Raw genomic sequence first — 25,970 nt, 5'->3', positions numbered from 1 at the left:
TCTAGAAATTCATTAGTACCAGAATTTACAACTCGGAGTTAATTAGAGTCACCTATACAATTTATTCCTGGTGTAGATGAAGCTCCAGTGTCATGCATCAAACAATGCCTCCAGATCCTTACATCCCACACAGTAATCTCTATTCTTTTGCTTAACTAGATTTGCTCATTCCTGCATTGTAACAAACAGAGATTAGATCTGTTTTCCACTCAAACCACTAGATTTAATTGAACATAAATGGTTTGTACTCAGACCACAGGTATGCATGAGTAACTCCTATTCAGCTGAGCCAGATTTCAACTCCCATTGATCCATTTCCTTTCACTTGAAGAACAAAACAATGAACAAAGTTCAAGTCCATACCAAGCAGAGGTGAATTTAACATGTGGTGAATATGAACACTCTGTTTCAGAGTAGATTGTCATCCAGAGTGACTAAAAGACACTTTAAAAAAATTCTATTACAACAAAATCTTGAAGTGAAGAATTTGACTGTGTAGAAGATATACTCCTAAACTGCCAGTATTAGTATCTTTTTTGAATAGAAAAGGTGATTATTTCCACCGTAAGAGCAAATACACATCCAACTTTCGAAGTTTCCACTGTATGGAATTGCACCCATACACCAAGATTTTGTTATGACTTGACTCAACACTTCTGCAGCATCATGAAAAATCAGCTAAGGGAACGCTGTTGCGGACAGCTGTGGTATCAGCAGTTCATGCAGGACTGTCGTGGTTTAACCTCAGCTGTCAACTAAGCACCACACAGCTGCTCACTGACTGCCCCACCAGCAGGACCAGTGAAAGAATCAGAAGAGCAAAAGCTAGAAACTGTGGGTTGAGATAAAGACATTTTATTAATAAGTAAAGCAAAAGCTGTGTATTCAAACAAAGCAAAGCAAGGAATTCACTGCTTCCTATGGGCAAGCAGGTGTTCAGGCATCCCCAAGAAAGCAGGGCTCCATCATGCGCAACAGCCACTTGGGAAGACAAATGCCATCATTCCAAACATTCCTCCTTCCTCCCCCAGCTTTATATACTGAGCAGGACAACATATGGTCTGGGATATCCCCCTGGTCAGCTGGGGTCAGCTGTATCTCCTTCCAACTCCTTCTGCACCCCCACGCCCTTCATTGGTGAGAAAGTAAGAGAAGCAGAAAAGGCCTTGACACCTGATTTTCCTTTTTACAAATGTTCTCGTCTTCTGTTTTCAACCTGTATACTAAAATTCCTAATGAGCTGAGATCTATTTTAATGAGTATTGAGATTTCTTCATAGTTAAGATTAATTTTAATGGTTGTTCCTAATGAGTGGATGTTTGTTTTAATGATTGTCACAGAAGGATTAATTTTACATAGCAAACATAAAGAAAAGATGTGAAGAGCCATGGACTCTATTGGTTATTCTGTTTTGTTATTCAAGGGTGCTGATTTTGACAGGGATGGGCTTTTACAAAAATCCCACTTGTGCTAAAATCTACTGTATCATGCTAAATTTTCTACATCATTTTTCAGCATCTCAAAATCCATGAAAATAAATGTTTAGGAACAGTAAATACTGTAAACAAAAACTTGTGCTACACCTTTTAGCCTGAAACCTGTCAATTGACTTAAACCACCATGTCCTCACCAAAGCATCTCCTTGGAACTCAGAGCTATAAATCTGTAAATCAGCTACATAGTGCTTGGCTAGGTATTAGGACCGTGAGGGCAAAAAGTCCCAAGAAAAGTTCCAAGAAGCAGACTTGCCATTTTAAAAAAAAAAAAAAAAAAAACAAAAAAAAAAAAAAAAAAAAAAAAAAAAAAAAAAAAAAAACCCACTTTCATTCTATTGAAAAATTACACTTTTGCAAGTTTTTTCCTCATTCCCCTGCTCTGGACATTCACTCTTCTCCCTCAGTTGTCTGCTTTAGGTTTCTGCTCCCAAGTGATGCTGAAGCAAGCAGATGAGTGGTTATCCCAGCCCCCACCCTGAGATTAGGTGGGGCTGGGATGAGGAACATGGTGAAATAAGGCAGGCATGAACCTTACTTTTTATGATCCATAGCTGAGAATAACTATGGCGTAAGTAGATGCTGCACAAAGTCAGAAAACTGCTGTCAGTTTTCGACTTCAGTTCAAGAAAACTGTGCAACTATGTAGAAATCTTTCCCTAAATGCTCTGATAGGCTTTAAGACTGCAGGTTAAACCTCCCTTACAGCTGGAAGGTTCCAGTGCAGTGCCAGATCACAATGAATAAGGTTTGGAGCTGGCAGAAGGTGACTTGTCTGGGAAAGCTTCTGTATAAGGTGTAGAGCCTACTACTTGATTCAACTGGACTATTGAGAATAACTTTTTCAGAATGTGATTTGGAATCTTTACCCACCAGAAGGTGGTTAAGATCTAGATTAAGCATCCCCATCTGGAAAAAGTAAGATCTTAAGTATCTAATAACTAATACTTAGTCAGAACTTCATTACCCTGAAACATTTGAGTCTTCCTTACTGAAATCACTATGGGTAGCAAATGGATTTCTAAGTATGATTAATATCAAAAGTGAATTTTAAATGCTCAGTGTAATGAAGGACAGAAAAGGTCTCCAAATTCCTTTTTAATGGTTAAAATGGTACAAGAGATTTTATCATGCTACAATCTTCACCTCAAAAGAAAGAAATAGTTTAAATTATTAAAAATGAAAAGAGGGTCCACTCTTTGCAAGGACACAACATTCATCTGTTTGAATTATAGTTTTGTCCTTTGCATCTTCCCATAGTTGAAAATTTATGGTTAGTTCTGTTGGAAATAAGAATGCTTTTATCTTTAATTTCTGCGTTTCAGTACTTATTTTCCTAAAGTTCTTTAAATATTGCCACGCAAATGTACTTATATTTACATTTCACAGACATGTATCATCCCAGCTACTTTACTGAATGAAAGAACACTGGATAAAACACCACAAGCTTGCCACAAAGATTCATGCACAGGCTTAAATTTCAATGGACTTTCATTTGCTTAAATTATAATAACTATGCAGATCTTCGTAGCACTGTAGTTGAATTTTTACCATATATTAACTTCATTATGACACTTTCAACTTCAGATAAAAGTGCATTTATGGTAAGTTATATTTTCTGCAAAACTCAATACATCAGAATCTAGGACTTTCAGACACGCGAGTAATACAGAAGAGAATTTTCAAATCTTCTGTATTTACTTCTTTCAGTGGGGGATTTGAGCACCAAAGTATGCATATGAATTGGCTTTCATGAACTTTGTTGACTTTATAATGTTCTAATGCACATAACCAATGTATTTTAGAAAAAAACACTAGCAAAACAAAAAAAACCCAAATCCTCTATTTCCATGAAGAGAGTAAAAAACCAATAGCTACTTTATTTCAGAAGTTACTATTCATACATGCTAAAGGCCCCCATTTCACAAGCACACATATGTATAAGGACACCTGTTCCCTAGTAGTTTTTTTAAGTCAGAGAAGCAGCACTACTCTTGGCCAGTACAAATTACTGGGCAAAACCATTCAGCACAATGCAGCATCCAGCATTTTATCATTAAATACAGAGACTTTTTAATGTTATGAAATTAAAGTTTACAAAGCGAATCTCAAGCATTCAACTGCTTTACCACTGTATTTGCACTAATGTATGAAAAGGGAGATTGTAATTAGTCTTTTGAAGACAGTATAACAGCTGCCACATTTATATTTATCTAACTATATAACTCATGGTTTAAAGTTCCTACTTTTAACTACCTTAATTCATCACTATCTGGAGGAATTAGCAACCTCAGGATAGGCATGTTCTTCAATCAAAGTTTCCCCATAAATTTTGGATGACACAAGGTTTTTCTTTATTTTTGCTTTGGCAGACAGATATAGCCATTCTGAATTGAATTTTAAAAAATACAGCCTTTGACCAATACATGATGTGATGTGCTCACATAGCAACCAATATGCATCCAAAGTGACAGATCTTTAGAACAGACATGAATTTTTCATAGGTGTGCTTGAGAGAACAACTTTATCCCTGTGTCATCAATATACAATGGGATTCATAACCCCAAGAAACCTAAGGAGTAGAAATCAAGACAGCAAACCTGCTTTTTGCTCATCAGCATTCATAAGATAGACAGGGCTGAAGCGCATTTTTTCAGCAACAGGCACAAAATACATAACATTGTTAGAAAAGAATGTCCTAACGTAAGCAAGCAAGATTAGATGTCTCACAAAACACATTAGCTATATCAAAATGATCAACTGCTAAATCTTCCTGTAAAAAAATCGTGCTTGAAGAAAGATTAGCATTTGTTCGTCCGTTCACCATCAGCAATGAAGAACGTCTACATGATACATTAATCAGTATAATATAAATAAACCACCAAGCTCTTTCCTATAGAATCTATAGAAACAGGGTTACAACAAAAACATTAAAAAAAAAAAAACCTAGACCATACTCAATAAAACCATTTTCTACACTGATCAACTGTATCAAGCAAAAAAAAAAAAAAACCCTGTTAAAAATAATTAATCTGCTATTATTTCCGGATAGTTAGTTGACAGTATGTCATTACGCAGGCATACTCTAATCACTCTAGGTAGCATTCCATTCAAGCTAAAATACTCACGTTTTTAGTAAAACAAGTGAACGAGAAAGTTCTAAGATAACTGTTGTTTCTAGAGTCCAAGGGAGGTTGCTCATAATTTACATTTCTTGTCATGGCATTGTATTGAACCACTGACATCTACAGGCATAGTTGCATATATTAATTCAAGAAATATCTGTGCAGTTTTCTGTTATGAGACAAGACATCCCTGAGGATAAGCAACAGAAGTGCCTTGGACAGCCTGACTTACTGGCAAGGTACACATGAATCCCTTGCAGATAGCACAGGCATCTCATTTCATGTGAGGTATTTCTCCCCATTCACCCCAACAAAAATGCAGCAAACAAGTTGATAAAATTAGTGAAGTCCTGCATAACCAGGAGTTCACTAAGCCTGTGTCATTATTCTGGTTTTACACTGATACAAAGAGAAAGTAAGTAACAGAACTCACTCTTATGAACCTCACATATGGTCATACAAAGACCCAAAAAAATACATTGCCTATACATATTCCCTAACAGATTTGAAATTTTTACCACCTCCAAAAGCAGATGATGAAGATGATGATGATCATAGGGCAGCGTGATGTATTATTAAGTAAACTCATTTATAATCTCTGCTCTTATTTTTTACTATTTACCACTGACTTTATTTCATTATAAATAATAAGGAGGCCATATTTGGAAAATATTTTAGAACATATCCAGGGTCTAGAGAAGATCAGTTCAGAATTAAGGAACACTGCTTCCTTCACCTCACTTTAAGTAAACTGCAGCATAGAAAAGGATTGCTAAAGGATATGTAGGAAAATCACAAATACCTATTTTTAAGACAAGATTAAAAAAAAATTAATTAATTATCTGGTCCCATAAGAATGACTTTACCATACTTTCCACAGAAGTATGCTTTCTCCATAGCCATTGCTAGCAAAACCAGGGCTTTCTGAAAGATCCATTTTGCACTTTACTAACTTTGCAAAGGCCATTTAAGAAAACATGTAAATGTGGCAAATCAGGCCAATGCCACCTGTAAGATTAAAAGATACAAGGCTGCTTTTACTTCATCAAAAAGAAACTTATTATTTTATGATATACTGACTGCCCAAAATCACCAAGGTACCCATAACATCACTTCTGAAGCCTTAGCAATGTCTAGGTATGAGTTAGCTCTCTCCCATCCAAGTGAGGAAAGCAATCTATAAAAATGTATCTTTTCTTGTCTAAAGCCAGGCTTCCTGTCTGTCTTCTATTACTTTTTCTGACATGCTCTGAGGTCATCTCTGAAGCAGCTGTCAACAGGTGAAGAAAAACAGCCCTTGCCTTCTGTCAGTGATACAAAAGGTATTCTCCCGCTGGAGGAGGCCTATCCATGCCTGTTCCTCCCAGCCACAGACTGTGGCACAGGCTGAGCAGTGCCTGTTCTCACTGCTCTTTCCCCTGACTATCACTGGTACTACCAGGTTAGACATTGGGAAACAGGGCTCATGCGAGGAAGTATTTCAAACAGATAATGCTGAGCACTAAACTTATTTCAGTTCTGGTAGCAATTTGTCTGCAGGCAGCACAGCAGATTTGTCTCAATTCTCATTAAAAGTAATTTAATCAGCTTTTCAACACAGTTTTGAAAAGGCTCAGGATGGTAATGAAGCAGCACATAGTAGTCATGGCAGCTATACATTTGGAGCGTATGGCCTTTGCAGTGGTGCTCAGTGGGAATTTCACAGAGGAAAACTAACAGAGATCAGCACAAAATCATCTGTAACACAACTTGTTAGCCTCCTTCTCCATGGAGGAGGATGTAAGGGCCAATGAATATCTTGGAAGCTGAGAAGGCCACTGAGCTACCCAGCATTATCTCCCCACACTAGTTTTGTATTCCCTTGTTCCTGACAACCATTTGAAGTTAGAGGTAATGATCTAAAATGATCCAAACAAATGAATGTGGGTAAATGAAAATCAATTCTTTTCCCAAAAATGCCGAATCCAGAAAATTTTGGTTTAGAACACTCTGGTTGCAGGATAGAAAACACTTCCTTGCTTTTTAATGGTGACTTGTAAGAAAGCCAGACCTACATACATAGGCATATAAGGCAAAAACTAAGTCTAAGTCTAGAGACTTTCCCCTCACTCTTGATTGCACACACAACTGTTAGTCCCAGGTCTCTCGATAAGGTTACAGAAGTATTTCCCTTACCAACAGAGTGTTTTTTCTCATATACAACTATGGAAAACACTGCTTATCAATCTCATATATATATATATATATATGATTCATATATATATATATATGAATCTAAAATAATAATCTCATAATCGACCAACAGAGTTGAGACTTTACAGTATGTATCCTTAGTGCCCCTAAACATGTTTTTCTCAATATATAGCACTCTTGCTTCAATACTAAAAATACAAAAGCTGTAGTGTACTTAGCATCACGAGGTGGGCATTCTCACTTCACAAGTAAGCACAGAAAATTACATGACATATTTAGAGAGTTTACTTAACTGCTGGTTTGTAGTTCAACATCAGCACATTCCTGTATCTGGAATTTGAAAGATACACAGAAATAGCACAGTATTGTTTAATATGTATTTAAATAACAGCTGATAATATACTTTCCAGACAGTTTATTTCTTTTAAAAGAAATCAAAGAACATTCTCCTTTTTAAATTCATTGTCATATCATGAAATTACTTCAACTACAGTTTCTTTTACTTCAAGGGACCATATTTCAGATGATCTGAAGTCTTGCAGACTATGCCAGTTTCCATACAGGACTGATCGTTCCTGATAAAGCTTTTAAAGCTTCCTCAATAGATAAACAAAACCTCTGATTTAGATCAAGTATAAAAGGTGTTTAAATACTTTTAAAATTTAGTCCACTGCAAAGTTGATGCTGTAAGTAGTACCCACCTTATTTTTTTACAAATATAAAAACTGAGGTATCGATGATAAAGTTTAGAGTCAAAAACTAATAAAAATAATGACGTTAACACCTGGTTTAGCAATATTATTAAATACTGCATACATAAAGTGACTGTGCACCCTATTTGAAACCACTTAAGCTTTAGCGAAATACAGACTCGATAATTTTCCCTACTTCTTCTCCTCTTACTTGTGCATTCATCATTTCCAGGTTAAGAGAATAAAGAGAAAAGTATGTGAAAGGAAGTGTGAATCTACACTACAGATGCCTTCCTCTAAGTAAGATTTATAAGATAGGATTAGATCTCTCGTAAACAGCCCCGGAAATAAAATAACTTGTCCGCATCGCTCTTTCATTCGCTAATCCTCTTTGCAAAGTACTTTTTGCTACACAATTCAAAAAACTCTAACTCCAAAAACTAGTGGCAGAAAAATGGGGGTAAAGCAGGAAGAGAGGACACAAAAACATCGACATATTGTATAGAGGTATTTAAAAGCTTCTGCTTGAAATATTTCATATTATTTAGTCTTTTTCTAGGAAAGCTTTCATAGCTTCTTTGACTCAAAAGAATGGAATTTCTCTTGTATACACACAGTGGCTCGCAATACTGAAAACTCTTTAACTGTTCCCATAGTAACCAAAGCCATCCTTTGTATTTAATTGTTGTCTTTTCAAATATAATGTTATTGGAGCTGGAATCAGTGTGTTCTGTTGCCACCTAAATTATGGATTCCCTGAAGTCTATCAGGCATTTATTATAAATTCAGGTTGCTTTCAATAATTTGAAATGTAAAGCCTTTACTGCATTTTAGTATGTGGTATCACAGTAATAAAATAATTCAGGAAGAAGAACATAGATAGCACAGCGCTGGAAGCATTAAATATTATTTTGAACAGGTGAATTTTAGTAACTTCAGTTTTAAATATGAGGATAAACAATCCTTGCTAGAGCTCATACCTGTACGGAGCTCCTTTCTGAACTTCTCAGCTTTATGATTCATTCCTGTAACAGACCTGGACTAAATTCCAAGCCCTCTGAATGTATTCCCAGTTTTAGGGGACATCTTCAAAAAAAAAAGAACTTCTGGAACAATAAATGAAGAATGATGATTTCCTTTCTTAAATTTTCTTAAATAATCTCATTTGTTGCAGCACAGTATTTAATCTCTCATTTTAATGGCACAGTGTCATTTTAATCAGCAGAACAACTGAAGATTAGAGAACTTGAAAACAATTGCAAATAGTATTTATTATTACACACCTTACTTGCATTATTCCATTTCAAGTCCATCTGCTATCAAAGTAAAATGTATTCTGTACGCTATTTCTATGTATATTTGTTTCCACATCAGCAGCACAGGATTTAGAAAGTAATAGGTAATCCTACTTCTGGACACTTGGGCTTTCTCATTGACCCATAAATGTTATTTTCTAGCTCCTCCACAAGTTATCTCAAATAGAGTGCACTGTTCCTTGGACAAGAAAATAAGGAGGATTTTATTTACCTATTTTGGAGTGCTGTAACACACTTTGTCAGAATTGACAATAAATAATCAAGTTTAGCAGTGGTTATCTAGACCATATATCTGAAAACGTTCATCTAGAACATTTACATTTTTCCAGTCAAAAATATCAATCATTTCTATTTACACAGGTTCAGATAAGGAATAGAAAAATAAGAATGCAACATTAGATTAAGATTTAAAAGGGATTACGAAAATACAGCCCCATTAACTGGGGGCTGTTGTAGGATAAAATAACTTGGCATCACCTTACCACTTAGTTAATCTGTCAAAAAGGACTTCTGTTTTTCCTGCCCTGCCTTTAAACTGCATGCATGAGACCTTTCCAATCGATGCAATCAAAACTACAAGAAGTGCATTTTAAAGTAAAAGAATATTTTTCATTCTTGGTTCCCATAACGTTTATTCCAGGTTGGTTTGTAGCTCTTATTTGAGGTCTCTGTCAGTTCTGCACCTACTGCTGCCAGGAGAGATAAGTCCTTTTCAACTCAGTATCTTCTAAAGTAGCAACCTGGGCACATAATAAAATTGTATATGAAGATGTTGACTATACAAAAGGACATAATAAAAAGGTACTTGGCTCCTGAAAAAAATCAATATTTAAAAATTTGAATAAAAGGCTGGGGATGGCACAGTACGTAAGTACAACAATTAGATGAACATTACCACACTTTTGGATGAATACCCTATAGGCTTTCTGTATAAACAAACAAAAAACCAGATAGATAAAGAGTTTTACCAAGAGTATAGTTTATAAGCATGACTGATTAAAACATGGGAACACCCACCTCAAAGCTACCCTCTTTTTCCCCTGCCTGTGCTTCCCTTGATTTTTCCCAATTGCTCACTCCTAATAATCTCCTATCTATATTTCCCTCTTCCTGCTTGTCTTGCTCATCACAGGAATCTTCTTGGGATTTAGGAGATTCACTGAACATAAAAAACAGCTGATCTGGGAGGAAAAACGGGTTGTAGCCTATGTCATATTTTGATGTATAAATCTTTGCTCCTGCAAAAGCCACCTCACAGTTACGATGCAAGTACTGGCATCTTTTTCTTTCCCTGCTTCTATTTTTTGGAGACATTTATTATATCTGTACACAAGCTGATGTTGTGGGCTGCTGCGATGGACGCTCTAAATCTGGATTATTATTATTAGGTGGAAATATTTGCAATACATGCTGTTGTGCATTTAATCAATGTAGCGGCAGCAAATATCTTTTATGGGCAACAAAAACTATATACTACTCCATTATGTAATGATAAAGAGAGGATTAAAATAACCAAAACAACTTGTAATCAAAACAATTGAAATGAAATCCTACTGTATCCACAAAGACCTAGTAAATGAACCTGGAAGAACATGAAATACTTAGAGGTTCAGCACAGGAAAAGAAAACCAAAAAATATTCTCCCCTCACAAACATCAGTGAACTTTTTACATGGTGGTTACTGCATCTACTACTGATAAAAAGCAGCTGGGCCAGTTGATATTAGTATAACAGAGATTAATCCTGTTCCTGGAGCACTGGAGGAAGAACTTTTATTTGTACTCACTTCATAACTGTAGGGATGGGTTTTGCAGCATTCAGCTCTTTTAAATTAACTGCTACTTGTTACAGTATTTTGTCTTTACAGCTTAACTTTACTGTAATATAATTGCAAATTTATGTCTTAATCTCACCCTACCGATGCTGCATGTTGTCCTAGCAGGATGACGCAGAGTCCTTTCACTTTCATCTCCTCTGCTTCCTACATCCCCATTTCCCATTTTGTTTTTCAGGGCTGTTTTTTTTTTTTAAGTTGTAGGTGTTTTATATATCCCATATGGTGGCTACCATAGCAAGTGTATTGACTGGGAAAAGCCAGAAGGGGGTATGTATGGCCTGTCTTCGCGAGCGAAGATTTAGGAAAGGTCATTAACCCTTCCAGCCTGCGCAGTGGATTTTTTAGGTGAGACACAGCGTGCACTGAACTGAGCCCACCCTTTAATCCTGAGGTTCATCTGCCGGGGCCGAGCAAGCTTGGACAGTGGCAGTGAGGTCCTCTGGATGTAGGTTGGAAGAGAAAGAAAAAAGAGTAATAGTACCATTTCACCCTTTTAGCTATAGCCTTCCACCTCCACTATCCCTAAATCCATGTAAATGAAAATAATGTATTCAATACTCATTTTGATAAGTTACTAAAATCCCTGCTCCCAGGGCTATTCACAGATACACTGAAAATGCACATAGAAGAGAATAAGGGATATTGCCTTTATTTCTTTGATATCTTAAGGAAAAAATAAGTAAGAACAAAAAAAAACTGTACCTAGAGGTGAAGATAAGGAGCTTGTTCTTAAAATAATTTCTGTCCTTCTCTAATATCTCTTTTTTATTCTGCAAAACAGACCAAATCTTCCTTTTAGAAATACTAATATTTAGATTATGAATACTTCTGGAGTATCTCTCCACATCTCGTTTGGCAAATTAAAACCTGAATTCCCCGATAGTATGTGAAACATAGTATGCAGGTATATATATTTTTTTTCTCATAATTCATTTCCTCTAGGATGCAGGTAATATCTCATCTTGAAGCACTATGAAGAACTTTAGATATTTTTAAGCAGTATGTTGATTGAACTTAAATTTGCTCCAGTGATATTCCTATTTAGATCATGATAATACAACTCAAGAATAGTACATTTTCTAACAAAGTTAACTCTAAAACAGCCACTGCACAAGATGATGGGTTTTAGGAACGTTCTGCAAAATACATGGTTTAGAAAACCCCTCAATAAAGCCAGTAACATCACAACAACAACACTATTATTTTTCACCGATCTTATTCAAGAGAACACCTGATAAATGTTTTCACTGGAAGTGTAAAAAGACCTATAAAACAGCACAGCATAGTCCAATAGCTGTACCATGCAGTCATAACTGCAAATCTACCTGTTTTTTCCCTGACATACCTCCTTTCCCCCACTTCCAATGACAGAAAGAAATCATTAATAAATGCTGTTCTTTGTTATGCTTCAGAGATATTAAATTACTGTGAAACAAATACCTATCTGCTATGTACTTGATCTGTTTTTCTAGTTTTAATCTACAATAGATTTTTCTAACCAAATTAAACACTTTACAATCCTGGCACTACATGTACAAGCATATTTCCTTCATGTTTTTTCATTTTATGATGCTTTAATTGTTCACAAGTAATAACATAGTTGATTAATTTTTATATTTGATGCTGCAATTATGCTTTGAAATCTAATTTGCTAGAATTGTAGTTTAATACATATGCCACAGACTTCTAAATTAGAAAAAAAAAACGATCCCCTGGTCCCTTTCTCCCCCACCACCCCACCCCTGTCTCTTCAGCATTTAGACGATACTACCTCAGACTGTCCTTTCTGCAGCACGAAGGAAGCAGAGAGATCCCAACCTGCCTTAATTTCCTTGTGAGATGAAAAAATACAACCACTGGTTGTCTATCAAACAGAACTTCAGTTACAGTTTAGCAACAGCCTATGCTTTGACATACCAGACAGTGTAATTCTGTTTCTGCAGTGGTTCCTAAGACTAAGCACTTCCATTAAATTTTTTGAAAGCTTGAGTCAAAGAGGTTTGATAAATATTTTTTGCCCCGATTTTACAGCAAAATAACTTCTGTACACTTTCAAGATTTCAGACATGCAAGAAGAAAAGGGTCAACAGGCACGACTGGCACTTCTCTCGTTCTCCCCATTTGAGGTAAAAAGGGCTTTCTTCCAAATCTCTGAGGACTCTTTGTGCTGCCCCAAAATCAAGTTCTTTCAACCCCTTGAATAAGTACTCGTTAAATAAAAACTCCAGATCTCCTTTAAAACATGAAACTGAGGGAGTAACAATGCTTGTTCTGAGTGTCTAAACTGGACATGAATTTAGGCTGGATGAAAATGAAGTTTGTTTTCCAAAGGGAATTTGTTTTTCCTTTTAAATATGAAGTAAATGAGTGAGTCATCTTCCACATGCCCAATGCAACCCTGCCTCAGAAGGATATTATGCCTGAGTGGCTCTGTACAGTCATACCAGCAGACAATGGGTATGCTCTTCAGAGATTAGGCAGCTGCCATATAGGATAATGGAAAACACTGTAATTTTATCAGAATAACAAACACTGTAAGTGACTAACGCTTCAATTTAGAACAGCAGCTCTTCAGATGTAGATCTCCAGATTAAATATTGGATGTTCAATTGCCTAAGCCTGTCTCAACCATCCCTGCCTGCAATGCCTACAGTAACCATCCTTTCCAAGGAACCAGGTAAGACTTTATTTACTTCAACTACATCACCTTTCAAAATTGCTCCAGACGTTAAGGACTATTGACATATATGTAATAATTTTTATTTCATCACACACAAAAAAATCCCAGCACGAAATAAAAAAATCAAAATTGTCTTACGGCTCCTTCTTATAATTATGACATATATGCCAAGAATATTTTGCAATGATTACTCAAGGCCATCAGTTTAGAGGAGTTTTTGCTTGCCAACTATTAGGCTGTCACTTTGAGATTAAGTTGATATTGGTGATCTGATTCATACTTCTCAGTAATGTAAATAAAGCAGACACTTCCAGACACTACAGTACACACAGGATAAAATTTCCACTCTTGAATCAAGTGCATCTTAAGCCCTTGCCTTTTTTACAGATATATAAACATAGATACATACATATATAAATATATTTGGGTAACAACTGGCATATTTTCAAATAAGATCTCTAACTACATAGTTCAAAATTACTGATCTTGACGTATTTATTTTGGGGAAATGTGTGGGCATGAAGGACAAGCAAATCAGATGACACTCTATTGCAGAAGTGTCCAGTAGAGACTGTGATGATTCACAGAGAACAAAGAAAAGATGGTTGCATGAGAATGCATAGACTTAAAACTAATATAGGAATTAAAAAATTTTCTCAGGTCTGATAAATAAATGGATAATCTTACTCTAAAGGACATTCTTCTTAGGGTGATGTCCAAAACCAGAATGACATTATGGTATCATAAAGGTATCTAATTTTATGGACGTGAATGGAACAATGTGATCTTTTATTCTTGCTTCAGGCTGAATCAAAGCCATTTTCTAAATGTCATTGTGATTTGGTGACAATGTTTTTCTTATAACAACTTCAGATCTAGTTAAGATATTGTAGTTGTTGACACAGTTATGTTATCCATTGCTTGCTGTTGAAGCAGGGGAAATTTATATTCCAGATTACTATAACTGGATTGTCCTTTGTTTGTGAAGTCCAATGCTTTAAGTCAGCTTTGGTCACACTCTCTGCCAATGTAAATTACAGTAACTATTTTGCCTCTCTGAGTTCTATACAAATTTTCACCATTTGGTGCTCAGAAACATCACTTTTCAGCCAAGTTGTATTACCCCTACACATTTTGATTTCCTGAATTTTCTTTTATTAATAAAAGCTAGCTACACAATGATATAATGAACTCATCTTAAAGTTACAATTATCTCAACTTGAAAATTCCTTAGTGTTCTTGATCTTCCACACTTAGATCAAACACCTTGCTCAACATTCCATCCCTACATCTTTTCATCAAGCAGAGTTCAGTCACATAAGTAATACTTTAAGCAAAATGATTGAAACACTCACGGTCAATTGTCCATTAGAAACCAAGTTTCTTCTCAGAGGAAAAGAGGAAACTTTCTAAACAATGAGTACATTTGCAAAGCATCAGAGCTTTCTTGGCAGGGCTATAGAAAAAGTCAATATAACCTCTTCCCTCCATAGGACAATTGTCCTCATTCCTCTGCCTCCTGCATTATTGGCCACCACACAGAAAAAGACAGGAGTTGAACTACAAAATATTGAAAATATTGAGTGCTGTAATTACAATTAGTTAGTGGCTCTCAAAAACCAGCTTATTCAATATTTGCAACTAAAGATCAAATTAGGCTGCACAGAACTGCTTAATCCTTTGGTTGCAAACAATTGCCTAAGATATTTAAATTACGTATTTAGATTGTTTTCCTGCCAATCTCTCCCATAAATTGATGATTGCAGTGATTGAGAAGAAATATGAGAACTGATGATGCTCCCATTCTAAAACCACACATAACGTTTCTTCCATATTCGCTTTGCACTGCAATTGTATTTCCTTTGTACAACATTTATTTATGTTATAATTGTTTTTACAAAACTATTTTCATTTTTGCAGTGGCCAGACACAGAGGGGAAAAGAAAGTAGAAACAACAAGTGTCTGGTTTACTGTTTTGTTTTTCCTCAAAGCAAGCACAAAGAGATTACCAATTTGAGCAGCCTAGAGAATAGGCAATGTCAGTTAGGAGTTTCCACAAGTTAGGTTTAGGGACGAGCAGATAATAAATGAAGTGTAAATACTATATTTTTATTGTTTTCTGAAAAGTTTCCCATTTCAAAGAAGACATGAATACAGCAAAATAACTTATTTTCCCATTATGTGCACAAAGCAATACAGGATGTACAGAGAGACATGGAATTGTTATAGCCATGGGCTATGATTTGTTCTTTCTCTGTTTTATTGCAGAGGGACAGGAAATTGGAATAATCAAAATTGAGTTTTTAATCAAATGTAACATCTTAGTAGCATCTTTTAGACAAAGAGGTAATTTGTCACTTGTTACCTTCATTATGTTTAGGTATTTATTAATTCTTTGCATGCTCATAGCCAGTTACATACTCTTAATATGATTTTTTTAATGCTTTTTTGCTGGTACAAAAATAAACCACCTTTGTTTCATTAAGCCTAACTTTATCAAAGGATAAAGTTATTCTTTATAATAATTTTATTATTATAAAGAATAACTCATATTATAAAGAAAAGCTCATCCCATGTTTCTTCTGAAGAATTTTCTATATCCTACACAAAACTCACCTTTTCCCTAGGCTCTAAAGCAAATCAAACATCCTATTCTACAGTGGAAATTACCTTCCCAAACTCATCTGCTGTGATTTCCACCTTTTGCAGGTGGCCTGTCACACGAAAGGTAGATGATGCTCCTCACCAGTAATACCTGCATCTGTCCTGTCCATTGAGACACAGGGAGCACTCATAAGCAGTTTCCACAGGTGTGAGGAGGAGACAGTGCACTTCCTATCGTGTGAGTCACATTAATGTGTTATAGCCACTCTTAAATCTACACAGAGAAAAAGCCACACACTCACCCACAAAGGACCACAAAGCAAGGGGCTGCAAGGTCCTGTGTGGAGCATGGTGCACTGTTCTGGCCTGCACCCTCAGAAGACTCAGGTCTGGCTGGCTTCCCGAGGAGGACCTTCAGTATCCAAGCATGTTCATCAATTCTAGGAATGTATTTGGCCCCTACGGATATATATTTGATTTCTACTAGCCCAGGAAGATATTTTAATGATGGATTTGACCACAGACAGCATAAGCACATTGCCGATGTTTACTCAAAGTATCTGCTTTAAAGAAATGGATATAAATTTCACCTCCTCTACCTATTACCTATCACTAAAATGTAATGGTAGAAAGTAAATTACAATTCAGCTGAAACCACAATTTTCAAAGTGCTGTCATTCCAGGGCAACACTGGGCAACCCTATTCTCTCTCTACTACCCTAAGAGTTACACACAGTGTATCTTCCCAATTATCCAGAAAACTGAAACAGTACAATCATCTTTTATCAGGTTTTCCAAACAAGTCTGAAAGGCATTCATTTTTCACGTAACTAAAACATGCCTTTTTGAAAGGACTGTCAAAGCAGACACAAATCATGCAGTGGGTACCACTGCCTGACAACCTGGTTGCATGAGAGACCATATTTCACATTACTGCTGAAGAGCACCAAAAATTAAAAAGATAAAATAACAACACTGTTGCTTAGAGGGGAAAAAAAAAATCTTCCCTGAAATTTAACAAAATACAAAATTAGAGGGAAAGATAAAAAAAGGAAAAGAAAATCTGCAACTGAATAAGTGAAGAATAATATATAATCAGCTGGTTTGAACTTCTTTTGAAAGGAATTAGGCAAGGCTGCAAGAGTCAAAAAAAGGATTACTAGTCTTCTGATGTAACAATTATATTTCTACAATTTGAAACTTTCAGAGAGGAAAAAAAGCTCCTAAAATTTGGAATATGCTTACTGCAGCTAACAAATACAGACTATGTATGCACCAAAATCTTTCCAGACACCAATCTGTATCTGTAGTAAAGTCCCAGGTTAGTATCTGTACTAAACAGTGAGGTACAGAATGGCATTAAAGCCATAACTCTCCCACTTACCACTCTGATTCACACCAGTAAGCACCCAGATAGTCACTGTGACTCCCAGAAGCCTTCTCATGTATTTAACTCGTGTAAGAATCTTGCTCAGGTTAAGTACAATTGCACGGTACGAGTTAAACAGCTTTAGCACAGACAGAATATGGAAAAGACTCACTACATAGGCTCATTCATGTGTTTACCAGAAAAAATCTGACTTGATCTTAAGAATCTGAAGAACTGCCAAAGGATCTGTAGCATTTAGAATCATAGAATAAAATCCCAGAACAATTTCGAGTTGGAAGGGACCTTTAAAGGCCATCTAGTCCAACTCCCCTGCAATGAGCACGGACACCTTCAACTAGATCAGCTTGCTCAGAGCTCCATCCAACATCCCTTGAATGCTTCCAGGGATGGGGCCTCCATTTCTTTGGGCAACCTGTTCCAGTGTCTCACCATCCTCATCGTAAAAGCCTTCTTCCTTAGACTTAGTCTGAATCTACCCTCTTTTAGTTTAAAATCATTAACTCTTGTCATATCATTTTTCTAGGATCTTCATCTAGAAATCTCCCCTAAATTTCAGGAAAATATTTCTGACATGCAAAACAGTTGGCAAATTACTGTGTCTGCTTTATGACATAAGACCTGTAGCTCTAAAAACAATTTAACAGCAAATAATATTTTTAAATAAAAATCAAAATCAGAACTGACAGCAGCTAAAGTACAAACGCACAAACCACTTTTAAATTGGCTACATGTCAGAGGGCTACATGTTGCCAGCACTATTCTGAACTGCAGGGCAGTCATATCCAAAGAAACTAATGAAATTAAGTATCTAAGTACCAGCCCAACTTTAACTCTGATAAATTAAAAATTATGCACCTGAACTTCACTATATTTTTTTCAAGCACTAGAAGCACATGAGTGGTTTTCTGTGTTTACATAGGAACATCATACAGCAGCAGAACATTGTCTGCTCAGGGACACATGTCTGAGAAACATCTTTTTCCACACTGCCCCTTGAAAGCTGACCTTTCAGCCCAGTAAAGCTGAAGCTAAGTTGCTTTAAAGCATAACATACAGTTGCCTGGGCCATGCTTCCTTTTCCATGCTTCTTCATAAGAACTTGAAATGGAAGTGAGGATTCCTCATGTCATTGCTCTGTGCCAGCAGCTGATTTATTTATATTAGAATTCAGATAGGAAGGACTAAAATTAGGACTATGCAAACAGAATACACTGTTCAAAATGCTCAAATTGTTTTAGCACCTGGGCACTTTGGAGAGCAACTCACTGATCTATCACTATGGCAACACAAAGACTCCTCAATAACTTTGAACTGTTAAGACAGCATGAGGTTTTTAAATCTTGTATTTCTACAAAATATAACAAAGTTAATGCAACATCCTAGACAAAGTTTAGGGCCCAGAAGGCAAAGTCAGGTAGAACTCACATTTCTTATTTTTCACCGCAACCTCACACTGACCATGTATTTCTCTGCCTCAAGAGTCTGTTTTGGAGGGGAAAGACGAAAGCTACCACTTTTCCTCTTGCCAAATGCATTCCTGTTGAATAACTGAGGTATGAATTCTGCACAGTGCACAAGCACACAAGAGTTAGCAATTACCTACATATCACTAAGAAATTGCTCCCTGATGAAATGGTTTCAGCTTCCAAGAAAAAATACAGGGCAAAAAAAATTAGCCTTTTATTCCTGCAATCCTGTAACATCTAATCATTGATACTTCAAAGAATTGTTAAGCTTTGCTGCTACCACTTCTGGCACCATTTACTGCTTACAAAAAAAATACATTCAGCAAATACAGTACATTATTTAAAACCACTAAACAGTTTCTTTCTAAAACAAAATAACATCATTAATCAAATATTATACAAGTCTCATTAAAGGCTTTTTTTTTTTTCTCTGCCCAGGCTTCACAGCTTCTTGTTTCCTGAAGGTCTTGGATATAATTTTACTGTGGCTTACAATACAATTACTTTTGTTTATTTATAACTGTTTAACATTTTATTATCATTAACATGCATTTTATCTAGCTTGGATTACACACTTTCTTACATAGTTTTAGAAAGCATTAGTTATTCTAAACATGCTCTGTCCCTGTAAGACCTGAAAGAAGCAACTTCAAGACCTCAGTGGTGGCCACTGCTCAGCCCTCTATCATATGCACAATTTTTGGATGTGCAAGTCAAAACCATACAGGTGCACAAAGATAAGCATAAAAATCAAAGCATTGGTGTTGTTTCCAACTATGATTATCAATAACTATAATCCACACAAGCAGATCAGGTCAAACATGGACTTTGCATTCAAGTCAATGGAATTCAAACATGCCAAGGGCATGTTTGCACTGGGGACAGATGACACTGGGTTATTTAGACACAGGAACTGGGACCTGTTTTGCTGGATATGGAGAAAATTATCCACATGTAGAAATCACTGGATGAAATGAGAGATGTGAACAGTATGCTGATGTTTCATAGTGCTTGAGGTTTTTTTGAAGCCTTCCTACAATTACTTTGGAAGTTTCTACATTTACTGAATTCCGGCTGCAAATTTTTTCCAGCGAGACAGTTCTGTTTAACTTCCAATATACTTGTCAGAAACATTCATACACTGATGCAGTTTCATATGGAGAAGTTCAAATGCATTTAATATGTTTAAGCACAAGTTTGTTTCTGATTAAGCAGATTAATGTACTTGCTATTACCAATAAAGCGAAGGAAAAAAGAAGTCTAGGAGGTGTCATCATGCTAAACAGGTACCGGAGTTTCCTACTTTGAATTCATAAGGGATTATGAAGCACTGAATCTTATGACAGTAGATGAAAAACCCAATCAAACAACACTGCAGGTTTGCCTTTTAGTGAAGAGAAGGCAAAAATGTTCTACACCACTTGAACTAACCACAAAAATTACTCTGGATTTCAGCACCATATTTCACAGCTCATTGACTTTCCAACTCCTTGGTATTCAGAGAGCCACACAACTGAACCACTAAAACAATTAGAGGCTAACCCTATTTCAAACATTAAGTCATTGCAACAATACCTAGATGATAGGTAACATACTGTGTTAAATTTTACGTACATGTAGAGTAGATGAAATGGGTTTATCAACAGATTGAAAAAGATGCCACGGTCAAATACAGACTTAAGTCACAGATCTGTAACAAGATCACATCCCATCTTATCTAATCCACCAATGGTGTTTTGGATGTGTGGCTTTCTTGGGGGTTTTTTTGGGGGGTGGTAATAAGAGGATTGTTTCATTTTCTAACAGTAATAGGCATGCAAGCCAGGACTTCACAGACAAGTTCAAAGCTAAATTTGTATATACCAAGAGAAGCAGAAAACTAAACATAAATGTCATATTATCCATTGTCATGTTTTTAATTATCTTCCACACTTTAAAATGCACAGACTCCAAGTTTGTGTTGTGATAAGGTCTTACCACTGTATTTGCCTCCTTTTCATGAGAAGAAAATTATTTTTATTTTCCAAGGAATCAATCATTAAGAAACAACCATCCTGCCTGGTATTGCAAGGCAAATGTTACTGTGCACACTGTGGTTATGATTCTCATCTATGCAAGATATCAAAATACAGTCTAATTAATTAAATAGAATTTCTTTAGAAGCCCATCATCATGTTATTGAAGATGCAATCATATCTTGTATCACAGAGGTAAAATAGTCACTGAAAAATACTGAAATATCTCAGATGAGCTGAGCATTTAGGAATTATGTTCTTTATAAAAATCAACTACCTGCAAGAATGAAAGGACTATTTAAACAAAAAGAATCATCTTAATACATCTGTTAAAAAGTCAGTTTCTCAGAGTATAAGTGATCATTCCCTCTATATATGTCATTACCAAAAGCCTCGGGGAAAAAATATAGGCTAATGAACAAAAGCAGTAGCCTAGCCTCAGGCCAGTTTCTACTTTTGGAAACACCTATGTTTCCCAACATAGGTTTTGGAAAGGTGTTTTGGAAACACCTTCCCTGATGAAGGTGTGATATGCATATCCACAAGAAGGAATCTGGCCTGGTATTTAAATTGCACTTGTAAAAGATAATGTTATTTGAATAACTCACTGTCTGGACACATCCGGCATCATCATCTGTTCTTTTTTCCTTGTATCCACCGTTGGCTCGACAGGCGTAAGTACTACAGCAGCACATGAGACTATTGACTGGTACGAGTCTTCCCGGCAAACTGCAAAGATAAAAAAATCTCAGTGTTGAAGAGTGAACTCGGTTTGCACTTTCAAGGAGAAAAAAAAATAAATCAATTCATACTGTGATAAATACAAATGCAAATAATTAATCAGACTTTCCTGTGGTCACCTGCAATGAAAATGCCATTGTTTTCCACATTTCCTAAATGTGCTTGCTTGGCACTTTTTTTTTTTGACATTGACTGATCATGCACTAAGTTTTATCTAGCACAAGATCTGATGTCAGTCTACTCATTGGTGTACCTGAGTCGTAAAAGGACTTATATTTCATAAATGACATCAGAATATGATGCACTTCTTTGTCCTTTTTCATCACAGACTGAAAAAGAGAGTGGAAATAATGGATGGTTTCCAGACAAACCTCCAACATTCAAAAATTTCAGACTTTGTTAGAAAATAGATTTGAGAAAATCTGATTAGTGATTTATTTTTGTCTCTGTTATTACTCACTTTACTCCAAAAAGGCCAAATCCAAGTGGTCTAGAAGTGCTATCTGATGCTTTCTTTTAATAAAAATAATCTATGTGTTGCTGTGCTGAATGCTATAACTTAGACGATATTTAGAGCTTGAAGAATGATCATGTATTTCAGCTGAGCACCTGGATCAATTAAGACTAATAAATGAATACCCAAAAGTTTATGACCTCCAAACAGACAACTATATTTGTCACAGGTTATACATGTTCTAAACTCTAAACTGTGTCATTATAATTTAGCTTTTAGCAGTTACTACTCCTACTGATTTTGAAGCTATGGGTTTCCTTTACAGCCAAGGTATACCTTTCTGAGATTTATAAAAACTAGAATTAAGAGTTGGTTATATTTAACAAAGCATAGCAGCTTCTTATATCTGCTACTACAAGGTATCATATAAAAACGAGAAGATATGTGGTGACCTATCTTTAAACAGAAAGTCACCTGGTAATTTATAACATGCAGAACTATTTTACAGAGGGCACACATGCACATACACATCCAATAACATAGCCTGTAAAACAAGAATGATAGCGACAAATTCTTAGCAATTCACCAGAACGAACATATTTTACAAGTACATAAATTTATGCAAGATTGGTATAGCTGGGATCATTGAGCTATGGCATTTATTTATCAGTGGAAAACTTAGTTCTGAAGTCTTTCCTACCTTTCAGTCTCCACAATGATGTGCCTCCTTACTGCCCACAGACAACATACCGTTTGCACAGCCTATGCTCCCCTTACGAAAGAAGCAAAACTGGAGTAAAATTCATCCATATTGCCCTGACTGGGTCAAGATCCACTGTGGTGTTTTACTCTGAGCACTCGAATTACACCTTCACCATGAACTTAGCACACATCAAGACATGCTCCGTGCCCAACAAACACCCTGAAACAGCAAATGGCGCTTCAAGGCAGCTACAAAGTAGATTTTAAGGAACAGGTCAGATTGGGGCTGGACAATTCTACAAAGGTCAAAAAAATGCAAAGATCTTTTTTGCTTTCCAAGAAATTCTGAGCCATTTAGCAAGCAGCACAAGGTCAGCAGGAATACAGGCAGCTTCTGCCAGGAAGAAGACCTTTCTGAGAGTGCAGGTAATTACATTTAATTCATCTGATGTTCTCCAGCATTGTTTATGCTTGTATTTTTAAATATTAATGTGCACACTATGCTAAGCGACTAAGACACGTAACATGACCGGTATTGAAACCTTAACTCCATTTTTTCCTTTGGAACCAGTGCAACTCGAAACTTTGTCACTGTCATAGACACACATCTCCAAAACATGGTCATACACAAAGAGAACTTGCTATATCGGCTACAGGTATGCAAGTAGCATATACATTACAGCTTCAGGCATAACAAATTAAGATAGAACTAATGCAAAATATTATGAACTTGAGAAACATCATAAGAAAGAATAGAATTTCAGGTGATTTTCATCCTACTATGTTATGTGCAACCAGCAGACCATCTACTAGCAAGGTGCTATTTGCTAGGTACCAAGCAATGTAAAAAACACTATCTTCTCATTACAACCAGGGACTGAATATGTACAAATAAGAACATTTATGTCTATTTGTCTCTTTATTTACAGTCAAAGAATTGCAAAAAGTTAGGCTTGTCAGAGGGTGATACTGACATTCAGGACCTGAATTTTAATCAGAAACACTGATAAAAAAAGGGAGCATAAAGGATGAAGCAAATACATATTTTTCTTTAGAAGACCTGTGATACTGCTTGAATATCAAATTATTACTTTAGAACTTGTAAAAAGTTTCATGACAAGCATCAAAGTGTAGGGTTTGCCCTAGATCACCCACTGTCCATCAAAGCAGTTACAAAGAAAGACAAAATAGGGAATCACAAGTAACAAAGATGACACAGCTAGTCTTTACAGAAATTTCACAAATGAATAAAACTGTGAAATTGCTTTTGTTTAATAATTAATGCTATATAGGAGTTGTATAATCCCCTAATTTACAGCTGAAGACAAACCCAGTGGTCATCCAGTGATTGGAGCTAATGGAATTTATTATCCTCCCATTCTAGACAGAAGCACTATTTGGTCTCGCTTTTGAAAACCACTACAATTCCTCCTTTTTATCTCAAGTCTCTGTGTACACAGTTTCAGTCATTATGGGACAGTATAATTAACAAAAATGTCATGAAATAGCGATGGCACAGCAGCAAGTAATTTTCACCTACTGGAGTGGTGCTCTTATTATCTGTTCATAACTTGCATTAAAATTATGAGAGTGTGTTTGAATGTGGACTCTCAACTTTAATATTGATGGAGATGAGCACTGTTTTACTTAAGATTGTCTGCATTTTTCACTTCAAACTCAACTCTTAAACCCAGCTTCCTTTCTACACTTTAATTTTTTATCTACAAGTGGCTTCTATTACGCCCAAAAAGATCATTTATGATGTCTACATATTGTACTCTTCACGAATCAAAATCTCTTTGATCCTCAAAATATCACAAACCTCAGAATAACAATTACACTAAGGGATTACCCCTTTTAAACACAAATCCTCTCACATGTCCAACTGGCTTTTTAACATCCAGCAGCATTCTTTTTAAAGCAAGAACTTTAAAAATTTAGCCTTCCCACATGAAATGGTAAGGAAAATTAAAAAAAAAAAGTAGAATTTTATATCATCTGAATTGGTGTCTGGCAAACCCACCAACATAATCAGCTGGCCCAGCCTATTTCATTACTCCTGATGTGAGTGTAGAGAGCAAGCTAACTCCATGCTCTCTACCCTCTGGGCCCAGCCATTCAGTTTTCAATACACCTCAATTCTCTGCTCACCCAGCTCAATCCTCAACAGCTTGTCTATCAGGATTTTATGAGAGACAGCATTGAAAACCTTATTAAAGCCACACAACAACGAAACCAATAAAGAAAATCTGCTCATCTATCTGCTACATTTTTACAATGGCACACAAACATGAAGTACATGTTGTAGGTAGAGGTTCATTATCACACTTGGTGTTGCACACCCCCAGAATGGTGGAAAAAACGGTACAAGGTATCAACAACAACAAGGGAAACGATCAGCTGATTTTACACTGCCTGTAGCAGGTTCTTTAAGAAACTAACATTTAGTATCTGAGAAGGTGTTATACACTGAATAACTTCTGAAATAAATAAGTAGTTTGTATGTAAGTGAGATTGCACTTTTCAGTCCTTTATTCACAATTCAACTACTACATGAACAAGCTAATAACTGTAGTGAAATAACACAACTGGAGGAACATCTTTACTTGTGTTATCATTAAAGAAACAAATAAAAGGCACTACCCACCAATTACAAGTCAGGTAAAGGACAACTCTACAGAAAGGGAAAACAGTCTAACTTCATAGAATGCTATTATAAAAGATCCATACCACTTTTGAAGTTGCACAAGTTGTCCTCAGATTCTTCAATTTAATGAAGCATACAGCTTGTTTTCTTCCATTGCCAAGTGTTTTAAAAGTACCCCATATATTTATCGCTAGGAGTGCTGGCTTGGATTTACCCTAGCTGGTTTAAGCAGTCCCACAACATCATTCACTATCAAAACAGATTTCTACATCTGGAAAAGAAAAACATTAGCTGCCGTTTTTTTCCCTCTGCTGTTTCTCTTGAGAACAATGAGAATGACTAATTAGACAGTTTTCTTCTACTTTAAACCAACCAGTGAAAAAATTTTAATTCCCTAAATAGGAGGACAGTAGGAAGCCTTCAACAGCTACTGAATAGAATGTATCTCTCCAGAGAATAAAAGGATTTTCAAGTTCTAGGGGTGTCATTTACATCATGTATTTCAAACACTTAATTGTACACACTTTTCCCCTTTATTTTTTTTTTTTTTTTTTTTTTTTTTGTAATTGAGGAGAAAGAAAATCTGGTTATCACTGCTTGCTATCAAAAAAAAA

The 25,970-nt window shown here is 36.0% G+C and overlaps 1 protein-coding gene across 1 annotated transcript in view; it reads right to left on the bottom strand.

The window, feature by feature from the left end:
- Window positions 1-25,970, bottom strand: part of CCSER1 (coiled-coil serine rich protein 1) — a 637,592-nt gene that overhangs the window by 449,343 nt on the left and 162,279 nt on the right. The window contains exon 5 of the mRNA XM_027731767.2: window positions 21,421-21,541. Coding sequence (XP_027587568.2) covers window positions 21,421-21,541 — 121 coding nt within the window. The remainder of the gene's footprint in view (window positions 1-21,420; window positions 21,542-25,970) is intronic.

This window comes from Pipra filicauda, unplaced genomic scaffold (genome assembly GCF_003945595.2).
Source record: "Pipra filicauda isolate LSUMZ 115617 unplaced genomic scaffold, ASM394559v2 scaffold111_size4109106_pilon, whole genome shotgun sequence".
Taxonomy (NCBI): Eukaryota; Metazoa; Chordata; class Aves; order Passeriformes; family Pipridae; genus Pipra; species Pipra filicauda.
This window is presented reverse-complemented; position numbering and strand designations above follow the sequence as displayed.